The sequence below is a fragment of the Nicotiana sylvestris genome, chromosome 5 (assembly GCF_000393655.2).
Source record: "Nicotiana sylvestris chromosome 5, ASM39365v2, whole genome shotgun sequence".
In the NCBI taxonomy this organism is placed as follows: domain Eukaryota; kingdom Viridiplantae; phylum Streptophyta; class Magnoliopsida; order Solanales; family Solanaceae; genus Nicotiana; species Nicotiana sylvestris.
The window spans coordinates 165,263,116-165,287,447 of NC_091061.1; the positions used below are offsets into that span (position 1 = coordinate 165,263,116).

Below are 24,332 nucleotides of genomic sequence, written 5' to 3' on the forward strand. Positions count from 1 at the left end.
TAGTTTAGGGGGGTGATAAAAATCTCGCAAAGGTAGTGTGTGTAGTTGGAAATCCGGGTATAGGTCGGGAGGTTACTTATGCATTTTCTCCTAAAAGTGCTTATAACCTAAAAAGTCATAAGTTGAGGGTGACTAACTTATGACGTACGTTTGATTTAAGCTTATAAGCACTTTGAATATTTACCCAACACGTAAATAAACTAAAAGGTACTTTAGCCAAACACCCTCATAATCACGCAGATAAACTAAAAGGTACTCTAGCCAAACTCCCTCATAATCATTGATTATGTGATAAAAGTTTATATGCAAAACATATATCTTGCATTCATTTTTTATTTTGTGCAAATACATGATGCGAACATTTGTTTTTCATGTTAACCAGCTTATCGTAACTGGATGAGCAGACCCCACATATATAGACGCCACCAATGAATCAAAAGGCTACATAATTTATGGACAAAAAAGGGCTGCTGCCTGGTGAGTGAGGAATAGCTAGTATAAAATCAAGTAAGGCAACTGGGAAATGAATTTTTTTTTTTTAAAATTAATATCAACGACCCGAGCTTTCACCTCCTGTGGTGATGGGGGTTTGACATTGACCGCTACCTTGTTTATTATAAAACCTAGAAAAGATACAATAGGAGGGGGACATAAAACCAAAACCTCCCGATAAATTACATAATTGGAAATCTACAAATAAGACATATCTAATACATATAGCAGATCCAACAATGGAGTCATACGATCATAGATTTGTTATATGTGCTTATATGTCAAAAAGAAAATAAAACTCTTTTCGCCTCATTGTGGACATAAAAGCACTTTAAAGGCATACAAATAAAGTTAGCTACCTTACATCAAAAAGCAGACTATCATCTCGCAACAAAATGGTTCTTGACAACTTTATGTAATTAGGCAATTGTATCCTGTCAAGTTTATAATATCCGAAAGCCTGCTTAGGGAGATTAATGTCATTGAAGATCATAATCTCATGGCTTCATTTAGCGAGTATGTCTGCATTAGATTCTCTGTAGCAATGCCTAATAACACTATTATGAGTTTGTATGAGTTGTTGTGCCTCTTTGATGATACTATCGATATGCCAGGGTGGTTTCAAAGTATTGTTCAACATATCGATAACCACTTTGGAGTCGCATTCAAGAATAATTCTATCATATCCATTTGATTGACACCATTGCAGGCCTAACAAAGAAGCCTTAGCTTCTGCCATATTACTTGTACCACGCCCTAAACTTATGTGTAAACGATTTCAGATGAGATTTCTGATGGTTCCGTTAGCTCTATTAGGTAATTTTGGATTTAGGAGCGCGTCGGGAATATGATTTGGAGGTCCGTGGTAGAATTAAACTTGAATTGGGAAAGTTGAAAATTCGGCGATTTTGGGTTGACAGTGAAAAACTTGATATCAGGGTTGAAATGGAATTCTAGAAGGTGGAATAGGTTCATAGTGTTATTTGTGACGTGTGTGCAAAATTTTAGGTCATTCGGAGGTGATTTGGTAGGTTTCGGCGTCATTTGTAGAATTTAGAAGTTCAGAAGTTCTTAAGCTTGAATCCGAGGGTGATTTGGTGTTTCAATATTGTTTTGAGTGATTCGAAGGTTCGACTTAGTTTGGATGATGTTATGGGGTGTGTTGGTATGTTTGGTCAACGTTCCGATGGGCTCGGGTGAGTTCCGGGTGGTTATCGGATCACTATTTTGGCCTTGGAAGTTGGAAATACCTGATATCTAGTGTTGGAGAGTGGTAGGTGTCGCATCATTTGGGAGTTTGGCCGCGGGAGAAGAATGCGGCCGCGGTAGGAAGTCTGCGGACTGTAGAAAGGAAATGGGTGATGTTTGCGATCGCGGTGGATTTTATGCGGACCGCGGAAGGCAAAGGTCAGGGTCCGCAGCCGCGATGGAAATTACGCGGACCGCGGTAGTGATTGTGTGGCTGTGGAGAGAAATACACAGACCGCGGAAGGGGAGTTTAGAGAGCACTATATAAGCGAGGTTTAGGGTTTTATTTTACATCTTTGAACTTTGCTGGGAGCTCGATTTGAGGCGAATTTTCGGGAGTTTTTCAAGGAAATTATTTGGGTAAGCAATTCTAACTCAGTTTTGGTTAATAATCATGAATATATCATTGATTTCATCATTTGGTTAGTAATTTGGGATGAAATTTGGGGAAAATTTGTGGAGTTTCATAAAATGAACTTTTGGGATTTGGAAGCCGATTCGAAGTCGGAATTGAGTGAAACTAGTATGGTTAGTCTCGTATTCGAATGAGTTATTGGATTTTGTGACTTTGGTTAGATTTCGAGATGTGGACCCGGGGCCCAACTTTTGAGTTGACTTTTTGACTTTTGACCTTAAGCTTAGCATTTTCTTATGGGATTGATCCTTTTAGCTCGTGTTGATTGTATCGAATTATTTGTGGCTAGATTCGAGGCATTTAGAGGTCAGTTTGAGAGGCAAGGGCATCACAAAATAAAGGATTGATCGGTTTGAGGTAAATAATAGTTGTAAATCTAGTCCTGAGGGTATGAAACCCCGGATTTCATCTCGTTTTACTATTTTGAGGTGATGCGCATGCTATGTGATGGGCATGTGGGCATGCACCATTGGGGATTGTGACTTGGTCCGTCCCCTAGCAACTATAAGTTGCGTCTTTGGTTGAAGCTATATGATACTTATGTGTTTTATAAAGAATTTTTGTAAATTGGGCTGAATGCCATATTTGGGCCTTATGTCGGAGCTGTTTGGACCCTTAGGGGCCTTTTTCTTATTATCCTCTCAATGATTTTGGTTGAAAATATATAGTCAGTCATGTTATACTTATTGAATTCATAACTCAGTCTTTACTACTCTGTTTTGATGCATATAAAAATGTTGTTTTGGGCTGAGTACCATATTTTTACTGATAGCCTGAGTGGCTTGAGAGGTTATGAATGAGTTAGGCCGAGGGCCTGATTTGTGAGGAAATCTATGGGATCAGGCTGCACGTCGCAGCATGTTGTTACCAACCCATGATTGAGTGAGGCCGAGGGCCTGATTGATTTATTCCACGAGGTGGCATGTTATAACACTTAGGCTATAGGAGCCCCTCCAGAGTTTGCACACCCCCAGTGAGCGCGGGTACCCTGAGTGAGTTATATGATGTTTTGCTCGAGGGGTTGTACTTGGTTCATGTTGTGCCTGAAGGGCTGTGTACGAGTGATTGTGAGGTATGCCCGAGATGCTGTATATGAGCGACTGTGAGGTTTGCCCGAGGGCCTGTTTATGATTCATGTTCTGCCCAAGGGGTTGTTTATGTTGTCATCATTTTTACTAACTGTTTCATCACTTTTTATGAAAAACTATTGAAAGATGTTTTAAAACAGTTTTACTGAAACCAGATTTAAATGAGTTGAGTTGATTCAAACTTTGGTTTTCAAAGCCTGCAAAATTCTACTGAGATTCCATGATATGAACTATATATGTTTTAATGCTCGTCACTACTGCTTAGTCTTTATTTACGATTATTACTTACTAAGTTGGCGAACTCACATTATATCCTGCACCTTGTGTGCAGACCCAGGAGGTTGCTGGACGTGCTAGCGAGTGTTGATTTCATCCGTCACAGATCTGTTGGAGTTAGAAAGGTAGCTATATGGCGATTGCACCCCTACTCTTCTCCCTCCTATTTTCCCTATAGTTGTTGTAGTTATATTTCCAGACTATATTAGTCTCAATGTTTTTGGACAAACTGTAGTAGATGCTCATGACTAATGACACCCCGATGTCGGGCTTTTCTTTCCACACTTTGTTATTCAGGTTTATCTTATGAAGTTTTATTAAATAAATAGCTTGAAGTAATCTTTAAATTGAAATGTTGGGTTGTTTTCTGTAAAAGAGTCAGCTTGCCTAGTTCTACAATAGGCACCATCACGACATGGTAGTTTTGGGTTGTGACAAGTTGGTATCAGAGCCTAGGATACATAGGTCTCACGAGTCATAAGCGGGTTTAGTAGAGTCTTGCGGATCGGTACGGAGACGTTTATGCTTATCTTCGAGAGGCTGCAAAACCTTTAGGAAAACTTCACATTCTTGAATTCTTGTCATGTGAATCTATTGATTCAGGTAACTGAACTTCTGTTATTCTATCCTCTCATTGATGGAGAGGACACATGCTACTGGTTAGGACGGACAGCCGCCAGTATCGCCAGTTGGGGTCACGAGGGGTCGTGGTCGCAGTAGAGGCCGTGGAAGAGGTAGAGGTGCAACTCGCACGACAGCTAGGGTAGTACCAGCAGACCGACAAACTGCCCCAGTTTAGGATCAGGTTTCGGGTGTAGATGCCCCAACGGGATCGGCTCAAGCACCAGTTGTGCCTATGGTTATCCCAGGTCTTCAGGAGACCTTAGCTCAGATTCTTACCATGTGCACCAGTCGTGCTCAGGCAGTCACTGTCTCTACTACAGAAGCTACTTCCTAGGCAAAGGGAGGCACACAGACTCCTGCCGCCCACACACCCAACTAGGTTGTTCAGGGACTTTAGACACCGGAGGCACCACCGGCCTATCCGGTTGCACCTTCTAAGGACTATGTGGTTCCAGCCATGCCTGATGATGAGCAGCGTCAATTGGAGAGGTTTAGTAGACTTCAGCCTCCGACCTTTAGTTATAGAGAGGGTGAGGATGCCTAGGGTTTCTTGGATAAGTGTTAGAGGATTCTTCGTACAGCAGGTATTCTGGAGACCAATGGGGTCTCATTCACTACTTTACAGTTCTCTGGAGCTCCCTTCACCTGGTGGGAGGCTTATGAGAGGTGTAGGCCTATTGGTGCAGTGCTCCTTTTTGGTAGCATTTCTCCATTCTCTTTCTGGAGAAGTATGTGCCACAGTCCCGCAGAGAGGAGCTGCGCAGACAGTTTGAGTAGTTACGTCAGGATTATATGACTGTGACGCAGTATGAGATGAGATTTTTTGAGCTAGCTTGTCATGCTATTTGGTTGGTTCCCACAGAGAGGGAGAGGATCAGGAGGTTCGTTGATGGCTCCACTTATCAACTGCGGATTCTTATGACCAGAGAGAGTGTTTGGTGTATCTTTTGAGGAGGTTGTCGACATTGCTCGGGATATAGAATCAATTAGCCACCAGGAGCGAGTGGAGAGGGAGGCCAAGAGGCCTCGGGGAACCAGTAGTTTCGGTGGCACTCCTCATGGGGGTCAGTTCCAACACGGCAGAGGCCTTCCTTTCAGGCATGCTTAGTCAGCTCGCCCAGTTTACTGTGGTGCATCATCGGGCCATGGTTTGCACAGTTCTCATCAGGCCCATTCATCACTTAGTGCCCTCCCAGCCCAGAGTTCATCTCGTGCTCCATCAGTTTAGGGTTCCTCCATGCCAGGTTCTTCTACCATTTATCCCGGTGCTAGGGGATCCCTTCAGTCCCCGTCACTAGCATCAGGGGGTTGTTATGAGTGTGGAGAGTTTGGGCATATGTGGAGGTGGTGTTCTCGTTGTTAGGGGGTCCAACTCAGTAGAGGAGTCAGCCATCGACTTCAGCACCAGTTACCTCACCACCCGCCCAGTTAGCTAGAGGTGGAGGTCAGTCAGCCAAGGGTCTCCCTTGAGGGAAAAGTCGATCAGGTGGCGGTCAGGCCCGTTTCTATGCCCTACCAGCCAGACCCAATGCTATTTCTTCAAATGTTGTGATTATAGATATGGTCTAAGTTTGTCACAAAGATGCGTCTATATTATTTGACCTCGGTTCCATGTATTCATATGTTTCCTCATATTTTTCTCATTTTCTGATACGACCCGTGAGTCATTAGTTTCATCTATTCATGTATCTACTCTTGTGGACGATACTATTATTGTAGACCGTATATATCGGTTATGTGGTGATTGTTGGGGGTCAAGAGACCCGAGTGGATATTTTGTTGCTCAGTATAGTCAACTTCGATGTGATATTGGGTATGGACTGGTTGTTTCTATCATGCTGTTCTAAATTGTTACGCTAAGACCGTGACGCTAGCGATGGTAGGGCTGCCACAGATCGAGTGGCGAGGTTCTTTAGGCTATGTGCCCAGTAGAGTGATTTTGTACTTGAAGGCCCATCGAATGGTTGGTAAGGGTTGCCTTTCTTATTTGGCCTTTGTGAGGGATGTCAGTGCAGAGACCCCTACTATTGATTCTGTCCTAGTAGTACGAGAGATTTTGGATGTGTTTCCTGCAGACCTATCAGGTATGCTACCGGACAGGGATATTGACTTCGGTATTGACTTGGTGCGGGGCGCTCAGCCCATTACTATTCCTCCATACCATATGGCACCGGTTGAGCTAAAAGAGTTAAAAGAGCAGCTTCAGGAACTCCTTGAGAAGGGGTTGATCAGGCCAAGTGCGTCACCTTTGGGTGCACCAATTTTGTTTTGTAAAGAAGAAGGATGACACTATGAGGATGTGCATTTATTTTAGGTAGTTGAACAAAGTCACAATTAAGAGCAAGTATTCTTTGTCGTGCATTAATGATTTATTTGACCAACTTAAGGGAGCAAGGGTGTTCTCCAAGATTGATCTCAGGTCAGGTTATCACCAGTTAAAGATTAGGGACTCATACATTCTTAAGACAGCTTTCAAGACCCTAAACGGTCATTATGAGTTCCTCGTGATGTCTTTTAAGCTGACCAATGCCCCACCAGCGTTCAAGCATTTGATGAACGATGTGTTCCAGCCTTATTTTGACTCGTTTGTTATTGTATTCATTGATGATATCCTAGTGTACTCTTGTAGACAAGAGGAGCATGCCCAGCATTGCAGCGGTTGAGAGAGGAGAACTTTTATGCTAAGTTCTCCAAATGTGAGTTCTGGCTCAGTTCAGTGGCGTTCTTGGGGCACGTGGTGTCTAGCGAGGGTATTCAGGTTGATCCGAAGAAGATAGAGGTGGCCCAGACCATCCTCAACCATAGAGATTCGTAGCTTTCTTGGTTTGGCAGTGTATTACTATCGGTTCGTGTAAGGCTTCTCTTCTATTGCATCGCCCTTGACCAAATTGACTCAAAAGGGTACTCCTTTCAGGTGGTCGAACGAGTGTGAGGCGAGCTTTCAGAAGCTTAAGACTACCTTGACCACAACTCCAGTGTTAGTTCTGCCATGAGCTTTTGGTTCATATTCGGTATATTGTGATGCTTCTCGGATCAGTATTGGATATGTTTTGATGCAGGAGGGGTAGAGTGATTTCTTATGCTTCTCGTCAGTTGAAGCCTCATGAAAAGAACTACCCTTTTTATGATTTGGAGTTGGCTGGCATTGTGCACGTGTTGAAGATTTGGAGGCACTATCTCTATGCTGTGTCTTCTGAGGTGTTTACTGATCATCGTAGCCTCTAGAACTTGTTTAAACATAAGGATTTCAATTTAAGGCGGCGGAGATGGTTGGAGCTACATAAGGACTATGATATTTCTATTTTGTATAATCTGGGGAAGGCCAAAGTGGTGCCCAATGTATAAGGTCTTCGGGAGTTGGTTCTGGAGGAGGCCCATAGCTCGCGGTATTCCATCCATCCGGGTGCCGCGAAGATGCACTAAGATTTGAGACAACACTATTGGTGGAGGAGAATGAAGAAATATATAGTGGAGTTTGTAGCTCGGTGCCTCAGTTGTCAGCAGGTGAAATATGAGCATCAGAGACCGGGTGGCTTACTTCAGCAGATGGATATTCCACAGTGGAAGTGGGAGCGGATTACCATGGATTTCATAGTTGGACTCCCACGGCCTTTGATGAAATTCAATGCTATTTGGGTGATTGTGGATCAGCTAACTAAGTCTGTGGACTTCATTCCAGTATGTACTACCTATTCTTCAGACCAGTTGGCAGAGATTTATATCAGAGATATTGTTCGCCTGCATGGGGTGCTAGTTTCCATCATTTTAGATAGAGGCACGCAGTTTACGTCGCAGTTCTAGAGGGCCGTGCAGCAAAAGTTAGGCACTCAGGTGGAGTTGAGCACAGCGTTTCATCCTCAGAAGGATGGGCAGTCCGAGCGCACTATTCAGATTTTGGAGGACATGTTACATGCGTGTGTTATTGACGTCGCTTGTTCATGGGACAAATTTATGCCTCTAGCCGAGTTTGCTTACAACAATATTTATCAGTTGAGTATTCAGATGGTTCCATATGAGGCTTTGTATGGGAGGCAGTGTAGATCTCTAGTGGGATGGTTTGAGCCAAGCAAGGCTAGGCTTTTGGGTACAGACTTAGTGCAGAATGCTTTAGATAAGGTGAAAGTGATTCAGGAGCGACTTCGTATAGCGCAGTCACATCAAAAGAGTTATGCTGACAGGAAGGTTCGTGACGTGTCATATATGGTTGGGGAGAAGGTTCTATTGAAGGTTTCACCTATGAAGGGTCTTATGAGGTTTGGGAAGAAGGTAAAGCTGAGCCCTCAGTTCATTGGGCCTTTTTAGGTGCTTCGGAGGATTGGGGAGGTGGCTTATGAGCCTGCGTTGCCACCTAGCTTGCCGGGCGTGCATTCGGTGTTTCATGTTTCTATGCTCCGGAAGTATATTGGCGATCCGTCTCATGTTTTGAATTTCAGTACGTTTCATTTAGATGGTGATCTGACCTATGATATGGAGCTAGTGGCTATTTTGGAGCGGCATGTTTGAAAGTTGAGATCAAAGAATATAGCTTCAGTGAAAGTGCAGTGGAGAGGTCGACCTATGGAGGAGGCTACTTAGGAGACTGAGTAGGAGATACGGTGCAGATATCCACACCTATTTGAGTCTTCAGGTATGTTTCTAGACTCGTTCGAGGACGAATGTTTGTTTAAGAGGGGGCGGATGTAACGACCCAGCCGGTCATTTCATGAGTTATAGCCTTGTTTCCTCCATTTCTGCTTTCTTCTATGTTTTTTAGCTGTGTTTTATCATTACGTGTTCATTGATTCGGGTCAGGATTGGTTTTAGAGTGGAATGAGGCACTTAGCCTCCTATTTAGAAGCTTAAGTTGGAAAAGCCAACCGGATATTGACTTATATGTAAACGATCTCAGATGGGATTTTTGTTGGTTCCGTTCACTCCGTTAGGTGATTTTGGACTTGGAAGAGTGTCTGAAATGTTATTTGGAGGTCCATGGTAGAATTAGGCTTGAATTGGCGAAAGTTCGAAATTCGGCGATTTTAGGCCGAAAGTGAAAAACTTGATATCAGGGTCGGAATGGAATTCCGGATGTTGGAATAGGTTCATAGTGCTATTTGTGACGTGTGTACAAAATTTCAAGTCATTCGAACGTGATTTGGTAGGTTTCGGCGTCATTTCTGGAATTTGAATGTTTAGAAGTTCTTAGGCTTGAATCCGAGGGTGTTTTGTGTTTCTATGTTGCTTTGAGTGATTCAAAGGTTTGACTTAGTTTGGATGATGTTATGGGTTACGTTGGTATGTTTGGTCAAGGTCCTGAGGGCCTCAGGTGAGTTCCGGGTGGTTATCGTATCACTATTTGGCCTTGGAAGTTAGAAATACCTGATATCTGGTGTTGGAAAGTTGCAGGTCTCGGATCATTTGGAGGCCAGTTCGAGAGGCAAGGGCATCGCAGAGTAGAGGATTGATTGGTTTGAGATAAGTAATGAATGTAAATCTAGTCTTGAGAGTATGAAACCCCGAATTTCGTCTCGTTTTACTATTTTGAGGTGACGCGAATGCTAGGTGACGGGCATGTGGGCATGTACCGTTGGGGATTGTGACTTCGTCCGTCCTGTAGCAACTATAAGTTGCGTATTTAGTTGAAGCTATATGATACTTATGTGTTTTATAAAGAATTATTATAAATTGGGATGAATGCTATATTTGGGCCTTGTGCCAGAGCTGTTTGGACCCTTAGGGCCTTTTTCTTATATCCTCCCACTGTTTTTGGTTGAAAATCTATACTCAGTCATGTTATACTTATTGATTTCATAACTCTATCTTTACTACTCTGTTTTGATGCATATAAAAATGTTATTTTGGGTTGAGTACCCCGTTTTTACTTATAGCCCGAGTGGCTTGAGAGGTTATGACTGAGTGAGGTCGAGGGTCTTATTTGTGAGGAAATTTATGGGATCAGGTTGCACGCCGCAACATGATGTTACTGATTCATGATTGAGTGAGGCCGAGGGCCTGATTGATTTATGCCACGAGGTGGCTTGTTATAGCGTTTGGGCTGTATGAGCCCCTCCGGAGTCTGCACACCTCCAGTGAGCGCGGGTACCCTGAGTGGGTCATATGATATTTTGCCCGAGGGGCTGTACTTGGTTCATGTTGTGCCCGAAAGTCTGTTTACGAGTGATTGTGAAGTATACCTGAGGGGCTGTATGAGTGACTGTGAGGTTTTCCCGAGGGGTTGTTTATGATTCATGTTCTGCCCCAGGGGCTGTTTATGTTGTCATCATTTTTACTCACTGTTTCATCACTTTGTTTGAAAAAGTATTAAAAGATGTATTAAAACGGTTTTACTGAAACTGAATTTAAATGAGATGACTTGATTCAAACAATGGTTTTAAAAGCCTGCGAAATTCTACTGAGATTCCATGATATGAACTGTATATATTTTATTGCTCGTCACTACTGCTCAGTCTTTATTTATTATTATTACTTACTGAGTTGGCGTACTCACATTACTCATTGCACATTGTATGCAGACCCGGGGGTTGCTGGACGTGCTAGCGAGTATTGATTTCATCCGTCGTGGATCTATTGGAGTTAGCGAGGTAGCTGCATGGAGATTGTAGCCCTGCTCTTCTTCTTCCTATCTTCCTATGGCCGTTGTAGTTATATTTCTAGACTGTATTAGTCTAAGTGTTTTTGGACAAACTGTAGTAGATACTCATGACTAGTGACACCCCGATGTCGGACTTTTCTTTCCGCACTTTATTATCTAGGTTTATCTTATGAAGTTTTATTAATTAAATAGCTTGAAGTAAGCTTTAAATTGAAATATCGGGTTGTTTTTGTTAAAAGAGTCGGCTTGCCTAGTTCTATGATAGACGTCATCATAACATGGTAGTTTTGGATCGTGACAACAACTCCCAGCATATAACTATAGGGGTGATCTTGATGATGATCTGAGTAATTTTGTTATTAGAATTTGAGTTCCACCAGCTACTAAGTATGTTAATAATAGGCATGTCTACCAAACAAATTCCCAGTGGAGCACCAAAGTGCTTTCAGGTGGTTTGAGCCGTCTTGCCTGTGATAAAAGTATGTTGCATAGTCTCTATCTGTGGAGTCCTAAAGCAGTTACACCTAGAAATAATTTGCTGACCAAAAAATGTTATTAGATCATCAAAAGGTAATTTTCTTTTAAGCAATCTCCATATTAAAAAGGACATTCTATAGGGAAGATATTTATGCCATACTACCTAAAGAAATGGGATAGTGCCTCTTGACAGTCTAATGACTTGCCAAGCTGATGTAGTAGTAAAGAAACTAGTGGAAGAAGGCAGCCAAATAGCAGTATCAACACTATTAGGATCTCCAAGATTGGAAGATTGAATTAACTCAATTATATATTCAGGCAATTGTGGGAGTTTTTCAAAATGCAAATGAGAGCCTATCCTAACTTGTTTAATCTTCTTCATATCAGGAGGTTGATCTAGTTGGACAATATTAGCTAAAGCACCAATGCCTAGCCAATTATCCCACCATAGACTAATATATCTGGCATTGCATCTCCAAAGAATGTGTTTCTCTGCTTCATCTCTAATTCCCAGCAAGTTCTTCCAAGAGTGACAGTTTTTTTTATTCTTTATCTTCTTGAGAGTGTGTATTCTACTACAATATTTAACTCTAACAAATTCAGCCCACAGGGACTTAGATATCCTAAATCGCGACCACCTTTTCATAGAGAAGGAACTGCTCTCATCAATCAAGTTTCTGAAACCCGTACCCTGTTCCTCCTTAGGATAACACATATTATTCCAAGAACTCCAGTGGTAGCTTTGTTTTCCATCAGAAGTACCCCAATAAAATCTGGCCATGTACTTCTCAATTTGCTTAAAAACAGTCTTTGGAGGTACAATAACTGCTCGAAGGTGTAGAGGTTGAGACTGAAGAAAATGTTTAATCAAAATAGCTCTCCCCCCTATAGATAGTAATTTTCCTTGCCAACCATTTGTCTTCCTCACAATCTTAGTTATAGCCTCATTAAAATAAGAAAATCTTTTCCTTCCCATATAGAGCAGGCATCCCAAATAGGTGATAGGGAACTCAGTGTGCCTGAAGCCAGTAATCTCTTTAATCTCAGCAATTTGACTAGGCTCAGCATTAGGCGCCACCAAAAAACAACTTTAATTACAATTAATAGATTGACCTGAACACTTCTCATACTTCTTCAACTGATGCATGATCAGATCGAGTGAATTCTTGGATCCAAGATGTAAAAATCATAACATCATCAGCATAAGCTAGTTAAGTAACTTGAGGTCCTGTTCTATGCATTGAGAAACCTTTGTAAAGACAATTGGATGACAAGTGATTAAGCATTCTAGAAAGGATTTCAGCTCCAATAATGAATAATGCTGGAGATAGGGGGTCACCTTGTTTAAGACATCGAGTGGAATGAAAAAAACCTTTTTTATTACTATTAATAAGAATAGAATACCAACTGTTCGATATGGATCTCCAATTGTTCGAATGGAATTGGGAGGCTGGCTGTCTTTTTTAAAAAGATTTTCAAAGTATTCAACTGCCCCAGTAGCAATCTGTTGGTCCTCCTGAACCATTGTCCATCTTGAGTCTTAATCTTGTGAAGTGTCAGTCTTCTCCTTCTCTCATTGATAATGGCATGAAAATATTTGCTGTTATAGTCTCCTTCCTCAAGCCATTTAATATATGCCTTCTGTTTCAGCATAGTTTCTTCGGCCTTTAACAATCTAGTGCACTGAGCTTGGGCCTGATGTAACTCTGTCCTATGTTCTTCATCCTCACAATCAATGTATTGAATCTCCAGTTGTATCATTTTGTGATCCCATTCTTTAACATTCAGAAAAACATCACCAATTTGCTCTTTGGACCACATGCTCAATTTTCTGGCAACCTGCTTCATTTTTTGTTGGAACCTCCACATAACATTTCCAACTATTTCAGTGTCCCAGGCTTGTTGCACAACAATGGAAAAATTAGGTTGATCAACCCAAAAATTTAAAAATCTTAAATACCTGATAAAATTATGATCAGGAGCACCACATTTCATAGGCATTGGAGTGTGATATGAGCCTGTACTAGCCAAGTGAACAATTTCATTTCTGGGGAATAAACTGGTCCATTCGTGATTGAGTAAAACTTTGTCCAATCTGTTCCAAATTCTATGCCCATTACCCCGGCCATTATACCAAGTAAATCTAGGTCCACTGAACCCTGCATCCACCATGCCGCATTATTCAATGCATGAGATAAATTCCCAACTTTTCTCCATCCTATGAGGTACGCCTCCCTTCTTTTCCTCAGTTTCCACTATAACATTGAAATAGCCAGAGATACACCAAGGACCATTGATACTTTGATTGCATTGTCTCAAACTATCCCACAGAGATGTTCTCAAAATTCTCTTAGTTTTGGCATAGACAATAGTCATCCAAAAAATTGTGTCCTCCGCTCTCTGCATCATTTGAAGTGTAACCTGTTGCTCATCTTCACAAAAAAATAGTAGCATTGATTTGTGCATTCAAGAAAATCCATATTTTCCCATTGCTATTAGAGTGACAATTTTCAAAGCCCAACATCCTTTTATAGGATTCAATGTGAGTAGAATACACAAATGGTTCTTGGATAGCAATAAATTGGAGTTTGTACATGTTGGATATGAATTTTATTCTTTCAAAAGCCTCCCTGGACTTTACCCCTCTAATATTCCATATAATGAAACTAATCATTAAATGGATGAGATTGGGGAACAATTTGTTTGGCTTTAATCTTTGCCCTGGTGATAGGGGCGAGATCTCCAGTAGCATTTTCTCCTTTTTATTATTTTTCTCACCCTGCCTAGGTGAAAATACCATCTCATGATGCGATCCTTTGTCTGCTCTTCCACTGCAATCTCTCCATACTGGTCTTTCCATGAGGTTCTTGGAGCAAAGGCATTTAAAAGCTCTTCTTCGTCCGTAGAAATTGCACTCTTCATGTTTGTCTTCTTCATCCCTTATGTCTTCATTGGATTCATCAGATGCATATTCACCAGTGTTGTCTTCATCGGAATCACCATGTTCTGTTATCATTAATGGTCCAGTTTTATCTTTCTCTGCCTTAGGTATCTGTTGGCTAGCACTACAATAATTGTCACCCTTTTGTATTCTACTGTTGATCTTCCTCTGTTCACCTTGATATTGCAGATTCTCCATTGATGTTTGAGGACCCCAGAGGTGTACACCAAGACTGATGCCCCTTATTTCTTTAGTCATAGTACGGCTAATAACTTGGGGGTTAGAAGAAACCATTTTGGAGTTGTTTGTGATATGTGTTACAGAAAAATTCTCAATCTCCACTACTATATCCTTCCTTAAGATGTTCCATGTTATCCACCTCCGTATATGTGGTTATGGCCTTTGAACTATCATTTACAGTATTTTGGGAGATAAGCATGCTTCAACATGTTTCTCACCCTCCTTGTTCTGTGCCAAATTATCTTCTTTATCGTTGGACTCCAACTCCTTGGAACTACTTTTATTAGTTTTTCTAGCAGACTTCACAACCTCAGTAGATTTCCCATTTTTGTTCAGGTGCACAGATGTTTGAAAGAGTTAGCCACGGGTACAGGAGAATTTATGGCTTCTGGCATGTGTACAAAAGTTTGGCTATCCTTCTATGTAGTCACCACAACAACATTATTGCCCTTCAAAATATTTTGTATTTCCTCATTAGCACCGGACTGCTTTTGTTGATCAATATTGATCCCTTTTTGTCGCATTATCTGTTATGATCCAAAATTTACTAGTCGTGATGACACCTAACTCAATCCACTAGGTAAGCCAACTAATAACTATCCACTTTAAATAATATTATTAAGAAAATTAAACAAATGAATTATCTGAATCTTATAAATTTCCCAAGGACTAGTAGTACAAATCATGAGCTTCTAAGAATAGAGTTTACAAAGCTAATATGAAATAAATACACCTTCTATTTGAAAAGTACGTAAATAGAGTTTTAAAATCTAAGGCTACCATGAACAAGAGGCAGCTACAACAGGGATGCAGGTACATCTTTCCAATCTAGCTCCCATCGAACACAACAACATCGACATCCGAAATATGCACGCAATGTGCAGGAAGTGTAGTATGAGTACAATCGACCCCATGTACTCAATAAGTAACAGACCTAATCTTAGGTTGAAAGTAGTGACGAGCTGAAACATGATCGGGTCAACACCAATAGCCAATAATATTTCATAACAATGTAGAGCATATAAATAAGGAAGCAACTCAAAAATAAAATGCTAAGCTTTTTTACAATTTTCCGAAAAAAGTTCCTTTTTTCAACAATAACAGTGAAAACCCAAATCCTTTACTGAAATCGTTGAAAAATATGAGATAGTTTGAAAACTATAATTTTTCAAAAAAATCCTTTTCACAATAGATAAGATGTTTCATTTTCTTTCCGGATAGCAAGTTTGAAATACCTCTCTACTCCCACATATCAATGTATGTAAAAAGTCATGAATGACGTGATACTGTACATCATGAGGAAAATACATCTATATGCTTGTATGTCATATGTGCATGCCAAATGCCATGTATCTCAAAGATGAATCATGTACTCATACTCGCAGAGTACCCAATCTCACTGCCTCACACTTTCCACTCATCATGCTCAACCACTCGGTACTGTATATGGACCATACGGCCCAGGAAAGATCCATCTTGGAATATATACATCACTAACCATCAGTCACTCAGTACCGAGGAAGGTCAATCCGGCCCCATGGAGAAGATCCATCTCCAGGTATATAAATGTTTCGGACAAGATCCATGTTCAGAGAAGATCCATTCCCTTAATACAATCAATCACGCTCCTTGTGGATGTGTGGAGATTCCGGAGGGGCTCCTTTAATCCAAGCGCTACCATAAATCAATATAACCGCTGCGGCGTGCAGCCCTATCCCATAACTGTCAATCATAATTAGGCCCTCAGCCTCACTCAGTCATCAATATCTCCAGTCTCACCCATGGGCTCACAACGTCATGGAAGCTAACCCAGACCAATGCTATGATGTATCAATAAATAACAACTGAGACTGAGATATGATATAAATGCACGAATATGACTGAGTAAGAAATATCAATGAAATCGGTGAGATGACAACAAGTAACGACCACTATGGGTCCTAACAATATCAGAATAAAGCCTAAACAAGATATCTAGCATGATTGATGGCTCAGTTACTTTATCACATAGTGAAAAGATAGATATCAACAAGGTAAGGCCACTATACAGCCATAAAAACAATGGAGTCACAGTTTAGAGGGTGCACGCCCAAACGCCCATCACCTAGAATGCGCATCACCTCAATACCAATCACACAACACGTAATTTGGGGTTTCATACCCTAAACACTAAGTTTAGAAGAGTTACTTATCTTGAACAAGCCAATTCGAACACCGAGCAAGCCAAGTGATGCTCCAAAAATGCCATAACGCGCGTAGCGACCTTTGAACGGCTCAAAATTAGCCAAAAACAACTCAAATACATCAGATAAAGCCAAGAAAGCAATTACAAATGATAAAGATCGACTCTACAACAAATTTCAAATCCGGCCAAAAATTATACCTAGGTTTGTCACGCCCCGAACCTGAGGGGCGAGACTGGCACCCAGTGCCTCACCTATCCTTGTGTACCAACTTGCAACTAAGAGACTCTGAACATATGATATCATACTTTGGCCATGGGCCACATTGCAAGATAACTGCGAATACTGACTAAATGTCAATGTAGAACTGGGCGGACAAAGCCGTTATAACTATTACAGCTGAAACCAACCAAATATACATACAAAGTCTGCAAGCCCAACATATTGCACTAACTGACAGGATATGTCTACAAGCCTCTACTGATGGATATACTATGATCGGAATATCCCCCGACCTACCCATAACATATATAAATATATATACAAGATGTACATAACGCTCTAGACCCGGAAACTCCGAAAGGCATGGAGCTTACCGATCAAGCTGAACTTGGGCAACACTTATTGAAGTGGCCTATCTGTCTGTCTGTCTGACCTGCACGCATGAAATGCAGCGCCCCCAGAAAAGGGCGTCAGTACAAAATAATGTACTGAATATGTAAGGCAATATACTGAAAACTAAAACTTAACTAATAACATAATAACTGCAACTAGCTAGAAGTCAAAGATAATCTGAAGATATGCTTACCTGCTGATACTGACTCAACTCTCTCAATATAATAAGTAAAATAGTTGTCCGGCCCTATAAGACTCGGTATATATATAACCGCACTGCCGTATTAGGCTCGCTCATAGGCGCTCGACCATACTAGGCACTGTATCTCGACCAACTGAGCTCGCTCATAAGCGCTCAGCCACATCAGGCTCGGTATATATATAACTGCTCTACCGTAGTAGGCTCATTCATAGGCGCTCGGCCAAACTAGGTTCTATATCTCGACCAACTGGGCTCGCTCATAAGCGCTCGACCACAATAGGCTGGGTATATATATAACTGCTATGCCGTAGTAGGCTCGCTCATAGGCGCTCGGCCATACTAGGCTCTGTATCTCGACCAACTAGGCTCGCTTATAAGTGCTCGACCACAGTACGCTCGGTATATAACTTACCATCTGATCAGAGGTTGCCCAATAGGGGCCTGCCCATCGATTATAGCTCGATGGTAATGAAAATACTTTTAATACTGTATATATGTAAATTCTCTACTCTCTTGACTGGAAGAAGGAAATACTCAACTGAATATGAAGTCCTGATAAGGAGAATATTATAACTTACAAAACTAGAAAAATATACGCAATTTGCGAGACTAGCAAAATATACGTAAATTTTCGGGATATGAATTTTTCCTTATGGCTTATTAACAAAATCGTGTAATGAAAAGATCATGCAAAATGAAATAATGGCTTAGCCTTAACATACCTGGAGTAGGGAAAATACATAAATATTGCACCGTACTCTTTTAGAATCGCAAAATCCCGTTGCATCTTCACTTGCATTCTTGGACATGTTATTTTGCTTCTGGTTTATATATAGCATTCAACAGTATGCTTAATCTAATGTGTCGTAGCAAATAAGAATACATAATTCCTTCAAACTTGATAGAGAAGACAAGTGACAAAAAGTCTTCAAATAGGCAAAGTGGGGAAATAACATGATGGCATGGTCACTTCAATATTGTTATGGACTTGGTTTTTGATTGCAAGCTTCTAAATTTGATTTGGCTAAATCCTTCATGTTGGTGGAGTCCTTCAGATGCATAAATTCATGCATACCATCTTCCATTATTGGAAAATGCATTTATTTACAATAGTTGGTCCAACAAATTCATGTTTGATTTAATCTGTGTCACCTCCTCCTTTAGGCTTGATTAGTTGGCAAATTATTGTCACACTTATATTTCCCCACATGTATAGTTTTTCCTTCATAATTATCCAATAAATTTTACTTAAATATTATCCACTTATTAGTTAACTGGGTAATGTCTTGTTACCCGGTAATTAATCAATTACCCGCAAAATTGAGAATTATTCCCACTTACTTGAAATATTACTCACTTTTCACATACCTTATACACCTTAATATTATGGTCATGAGGTACCAGTATGATACTAGTCCATAAATACCGAGTATTTTAGCTCGAGCCGTATTTTATCCCAACATGACAAACTTGGACGAAAATTCGTTTTCTTTGATTTGCTCCCCCTTATACCTTTACTAATCACTTGTGAAATAGCATAATCCTTATAATCTCCAAATAATCTTTTACTTGGACTGATGCTAATTACCTTATGACAAATTTAACATACAATACTTCAAGGTGCAACATCGTTGTAACTTAATACCGCAAAGCATGACATCACCATAATGTAATAATGCTGGGTGCAACACTGTCGTAACTTAATACTCTGAAGCGTAACATCACCATAATGTAATACTGGAAGGCATAACATTATCATAATATATTACTGCAGGACGTAACACCATCGTAATATATTACTATAGAGGGTAACATCATCATAATATATTACTGCAGAGCATAACATTGTCATAATATAATACTGCGGGATATAATATCAACATAATATTGCGGGGCGTAACATTATTCCCCCCCCCCCGTTGGAACATTCATCCTCGAATGTGGACTGATGCTCTTATCATTTTCGTAACTTATTGCTCTTGTGAATACTTTAATACTCTTCTTGCCTTTTAAGAAGTTTCTCTATGAATAAATCCAAAGTCTAGGGTATTCCCCCATTTAGTGTTTGTGCTCATATCATGACCTGTGGTCGAAATCTTCCTAATCTTGCAACTGCTGTTACCTCCTGTCATGCAACCTGTATGACCCTGGATTTGTAAGTGTACTTATGCTATTCATCTTTCCTTTTTTCCTTTTATCTTTTAGTCAATCTCTAGGCCTTACTTTGTATATACAAGGCTTAATAGGATGCCTCTCTGGGCCTCTATAGGTATACTGAAGTCCTTTGCTCGATACTTTGTAGAACTTGCGAATATGGTCATATCTTATTTCATAGATCTGGTTATCCATTCATATGACTTGACTACATTTACATAGGTTATACTATACCTTAATTTTTACTTCAATCTATCTTTACTAAGGTATGCCTACCAGGCTCCCAGTTTCTTTTGTTGCATATCCTTTAGGTATAAATCTTAGTCCTTTAATGCTCCTTCATTACCGTTTGTCTTAAGAAGGTTGGCGTAATCTTATGTCATACTTTGTAACTTGTATCTGACCATTGTTGATTTGACTCAATGTTGATCTATAATCCTATACTTGAAGACTTGAAACTTCTTACATAATACTTTGCCCCTAGGGCTTACGTTACATCAAGGAATATTCGAAGTGATTCCTATAATCGTATTTCATAGTGTCTCAATGTGATTCACCTTATGGGGGTATCCTAATTTCATGCCGCCAACGAAATCTTTTCTCCTTCTCTTCTTCTATTTTCTTTTTCTTTCAAATCATTATTCAAACGAAGGTCCAAACGTCATCCTTTATCTGTCATAATTATACCCTCATTTTATTACTAGGTCAGCATTTCATTCTTTCTAAATGCTATTAATCATAGATTCCTTTGAGTTCATTCAGGCTATACTAAACTTTCAATAACTTAGAGAAACAATTATCTCTCTTGTTTTCATGGATTTAATCCTGAGAACTTATCCATTCTTATCACCTTTTCACTTGCCTTTCCTCATCCTTACTCATGTTTTCTTAAAATTTTGTCGCTCTACCATACTTTAGCTTGCGACCTATAAATATCCATTTATAATACTCACAACTTTCCTTCAACTTGCTTGCACCATAGATTTCCTTATGTTATTCTGGAATGTCAAGCAATACATCACATCGTCTCCAACTCTGCCCAACTCTCTTAACCATATCTCTTATTACTTAGAAACCATAGGTTGGAAGACATGCCGCTAACGATGTCACTATCATTCCTAGTTATTGGATACCATTATAGCCTTTTATCCAAAGTATGGACTATTCACAACTTTCTGCCTTTGAGTATCTCGTACGTTGTTCTCTTTTACCTTACTTACTTAAAATCTCGCATCATATCTTCTATCTCTTTCATAACTTCCCTTCTACATAGGTATGATTCACACCACAACTTGAAGCTCTATTATAATACTACAATCCGGTGGGAGCTTCATACTGACTCCTTTTGAGGCTGTTACTTTTTTTTTAAACTGGCTTTATCATAAAGTTGTTATAGACTATGGTTGTTGTACTATCTCTCTCATACCTCTGATTTTAAGGGAGATCATGCAATGTTCTCGATCATGATGTTTCTATTTTTCTAGGTCCAACAATCAGACTCCTGATTTACTTGGGTAATGTAACTCTTTAGTTTCCTCCTTCTTTTGATCGGCTTTTATGTCGGCTTAAGCTATCTTCCGATTTGTGGTTCCTAGTATCAGTTATTACCTTAGCCTTTCATGGGCATTATGGAATATCCATGACACAATCTTCTAACAATTCAATCCTTTGTATATGCCCTGGGCTCAATTCTTTCTTTTAACTTATACCGGAGTCTTCTATGGCTGTATGATTGTCAATAAATATGCTTCCTGGATAATGCTCCAAAATCTTGAGTGTATCCATAACGTACTAACTCTGGATCATTGATCGAATGATTCATCATTCCCTCTTAGCTTTCTTTCAACGTAAGTTATTACTTTTCTTTGTCTTTCTGCCCCCTTATTGCGTCCATACTTATCTTATCTTAGTTCTCACGCTTGCCAGAGTTTTCATACAACTCATATGATCTCAAATATTACTTTTAATTCTAACTTCCCGTTCATTAGCCACGGTAGGTGCCATTTTCTTTTTGGAATGCTTACAATGCTGTTGCGAGATTGTTGTTACACGACCATTTCCTCTTTAGGTCATTTTCCTTAGGTTGAAGCCTAATTTCTTATCTCCTCAGCTAGTCTTTTGTTTAGGAAGAACCCTTGACTCTCGTAAAGCTTTGAGCTTATTACAGACCTTTTTTGATGTCCTTACCTGCCTATAATCATCCGTAGTTACTTACTTCCATGTCCTTGTGCTTGTATGGTTGCTTCTGAACTGATATTTTGAGTGCCTTCCCAGTGGCACTTTCTTTTATCCCCGTAACACTCATACAGTACCTTTAACTACCCCGACTCTTGTTTGAATATATTCAAGTATTATAATGATATTTTTCGAGGCTGAATTCTCCATGTTAGGTTCTACTATGTTTGTCTTACACGATCTGATGACTCGTCTGTAACCTCCTATTTAGCCATAACTGGCTTCCTGACAAATTACTAACTACTCGTTGGCCCATTCTCATATCAATATTCCTCGTAATCTTTTTTGGGTTATTTCTTTTGTCTTAACTTACATCTCGCACTGGCTCCTTATTTATTAATAATAGCTCGGCATGAACCTTTACTTCCTCTCCTTGACGTCATGCTAGCATAATATTCTTGAATCGTAGTATATCTTGTAAGATTTGGATAAGTGCCATCTCATTCCTCTTTCATTCATCGCATTTTTCCTTTACTATTCCATAGTCACTAGAACTACTTAATTCTGACTTAATATCACATCATCCATATTCCCCCCTTTAGTGTTGTACTAAGAGCTGAAGCCATGAGGATCTACCTATAGATGTTTTACCTCTTCATATTTGGTGTCGTTTCACAGTATCAATGATCCTTACTCGCCTTGCGGCAATCCTTCTGTACCAAGGATGACAAATTCCCTTACTCGTGAGGGTGACACTTAATCTAACTGGTACATATAGCCCCTTAGCTTAACTTTGCTAACATTGCTTGCTTTAGGGAAGCATCTTCCTAAATGACCATTCTCTGAGTTTCTCATGAATCTTCTTCTGTTGTTCGTCCTATTATTGCCGGAACACGATCTGAAATTCTCATTATGCTGACTATTATCAAATCACTCAGTCCCTAATTCATATTTAGTTTATCTTGTTCACCAATCCATACTGGTTTTATTATTTTGGGGTCTAACTTTTCCTCTTGGTAATCGCGCTAGAGTTGTGAACTTATTTCTCGAAATGAGGACATGACTGTATGGCCTATACTCTTTTGTTGTCCTAAGGCATGTCACCTCTCGTCTCTTCCTTCACTTGACTATAAATTTTGTAATATTGTCATCTTTTGATCTACCATTGTCATCCAGGTACCATATCTTACTCATAATGGTTCATTAACTCTTTTCTTATTTCCCGCTAACATTTATGCCGATCACTTTATTCTGAAAACTTGAACAAGACATTTTTTTGCTTTTAGCTTTCCTTTGATCCATCCAATGGTTCTTCAAGTTGCTTAACGTTCTTGCTTTACTAGGGACGCAAGCCACACTAAGGTAATATTTATCCCTTCAAGTCTTATAGTGCATGTCTTTGTAGTACTCATATCTGGCTGCACTATTTTAGAGTGCACCATCTAGGTGTCTCATAAAGATATCTATTAGCACATTTGCAATATCCTTCAGAAATATCAACTGATGCAAACAATTCATCTATCATATCTTCTTATACTACTTTTGTTAACCCCCATAGGGCATATCTGGAATAGGTGCTGCCAATTGTATATACCTTTGTTACTATTGAATATAACTCAAAACTTATGTTCCTCTGCCTCAATTATAAACGCTATTAACCTTCATTAACTGGGTACCTCGTACTCTTTTTCACCTTGCTCCTTTTACTTACTGAAACTTGTACTTATCTTCTTAATCTATCATTGTCCTTCACCATAAATATGGATAGGCATTCTTGCCTTAAGGCTTCTTATTAGGAAGCTTACACCCTTCAGTACACCCATGATCTACTAAAGACCTCACATTTACTTATCGTAGGCGTCATAAAAAATCCAATTCCTCTGACTCAGCTCGTCCACAACTATCTCTCTTTCCAACCTTCATTCTGGATGTAGGTATCATCTTATTACGAATAAAAAAACTTTCGGAATTTGAATTCTTATAAGTGAGCTCTACCACACGATCTAGAGTAAGAAGAAAGAGAGACAATCTTAAATGCCTTGTAGCCTCCTGCTTATAAGTGTGGTGCATGACACACCCATAAACAAGACTCTACTAGACATGGCTTGTAGACTCCCTAGAACAGAACTGCTCTGATACCACTTTTGTCACGCCCCGAACCTGGGGGGCTAGACTGGCACCCAGTGCCTCACCTATCATTGCGTACCAACTTGCAACTAAGGGACTCTGAACATATGATGTCATACTTTGTCCATGGACCACATTTCAAGATAACTGCGAATACTGACTAAATGTAAATATAGAACTAGACCGACAAAGCCGTCATAACTATTACAGCTGACAAACCAACCAAATATACATACAAGGCGTGCAAGCCCAACATATTGCACTAACTGGCAGGATATGTTTACAAGCCTCTACTGATGGATATACTATGATCGGAACAGCTCTCCGGCCTACTCATAACATATATACATATATACACAAGATGTACATAAGGCTCTAGACCCAGAAACTCCAAAAGGGATGGAGCTTACCGATTAAGATGAATTTTGGCAACACTTATTGAAGAGGCCTACCTGTCTGTCTGACCTGCACGCATGAAATGTAGCA

At 40.0% G+C, this 24,332-nt stretch overlaps 1 protein-coding gene across 1 annotated transcript; it reads left to right on the forward strand.

The window, feature by feature from the left end:
* The first annotated feature begins 8,046 nt into the window (after nucleotides 1-8,046).
* LOC138869613 (uncharacterized) lies at nucleotides 8,047-8,445 on the forward strand. The gene has a single exon (XM_070147245.1). It carries the CDS (start codon nucleotides 8,047-8,049, stop codon nucleotides 8,443-8,445), a length of 399 nt encoding a protein of 132 aa, XP_070003346.1.
* The last annotated feature ends 15,887 nt before the right edge of the window (nucleotides 8,446-24,332 follow it).

Bases quoted from the DNA above. Each gene is read 5' to 3' on its own strand.
- LOC138869613 (XM_070147245.1), top strand. From the start codon at position 8,047: ATGTTACATGCGTGTGTTATTGACGTCGCTTGTTCATGGGACAAATTT.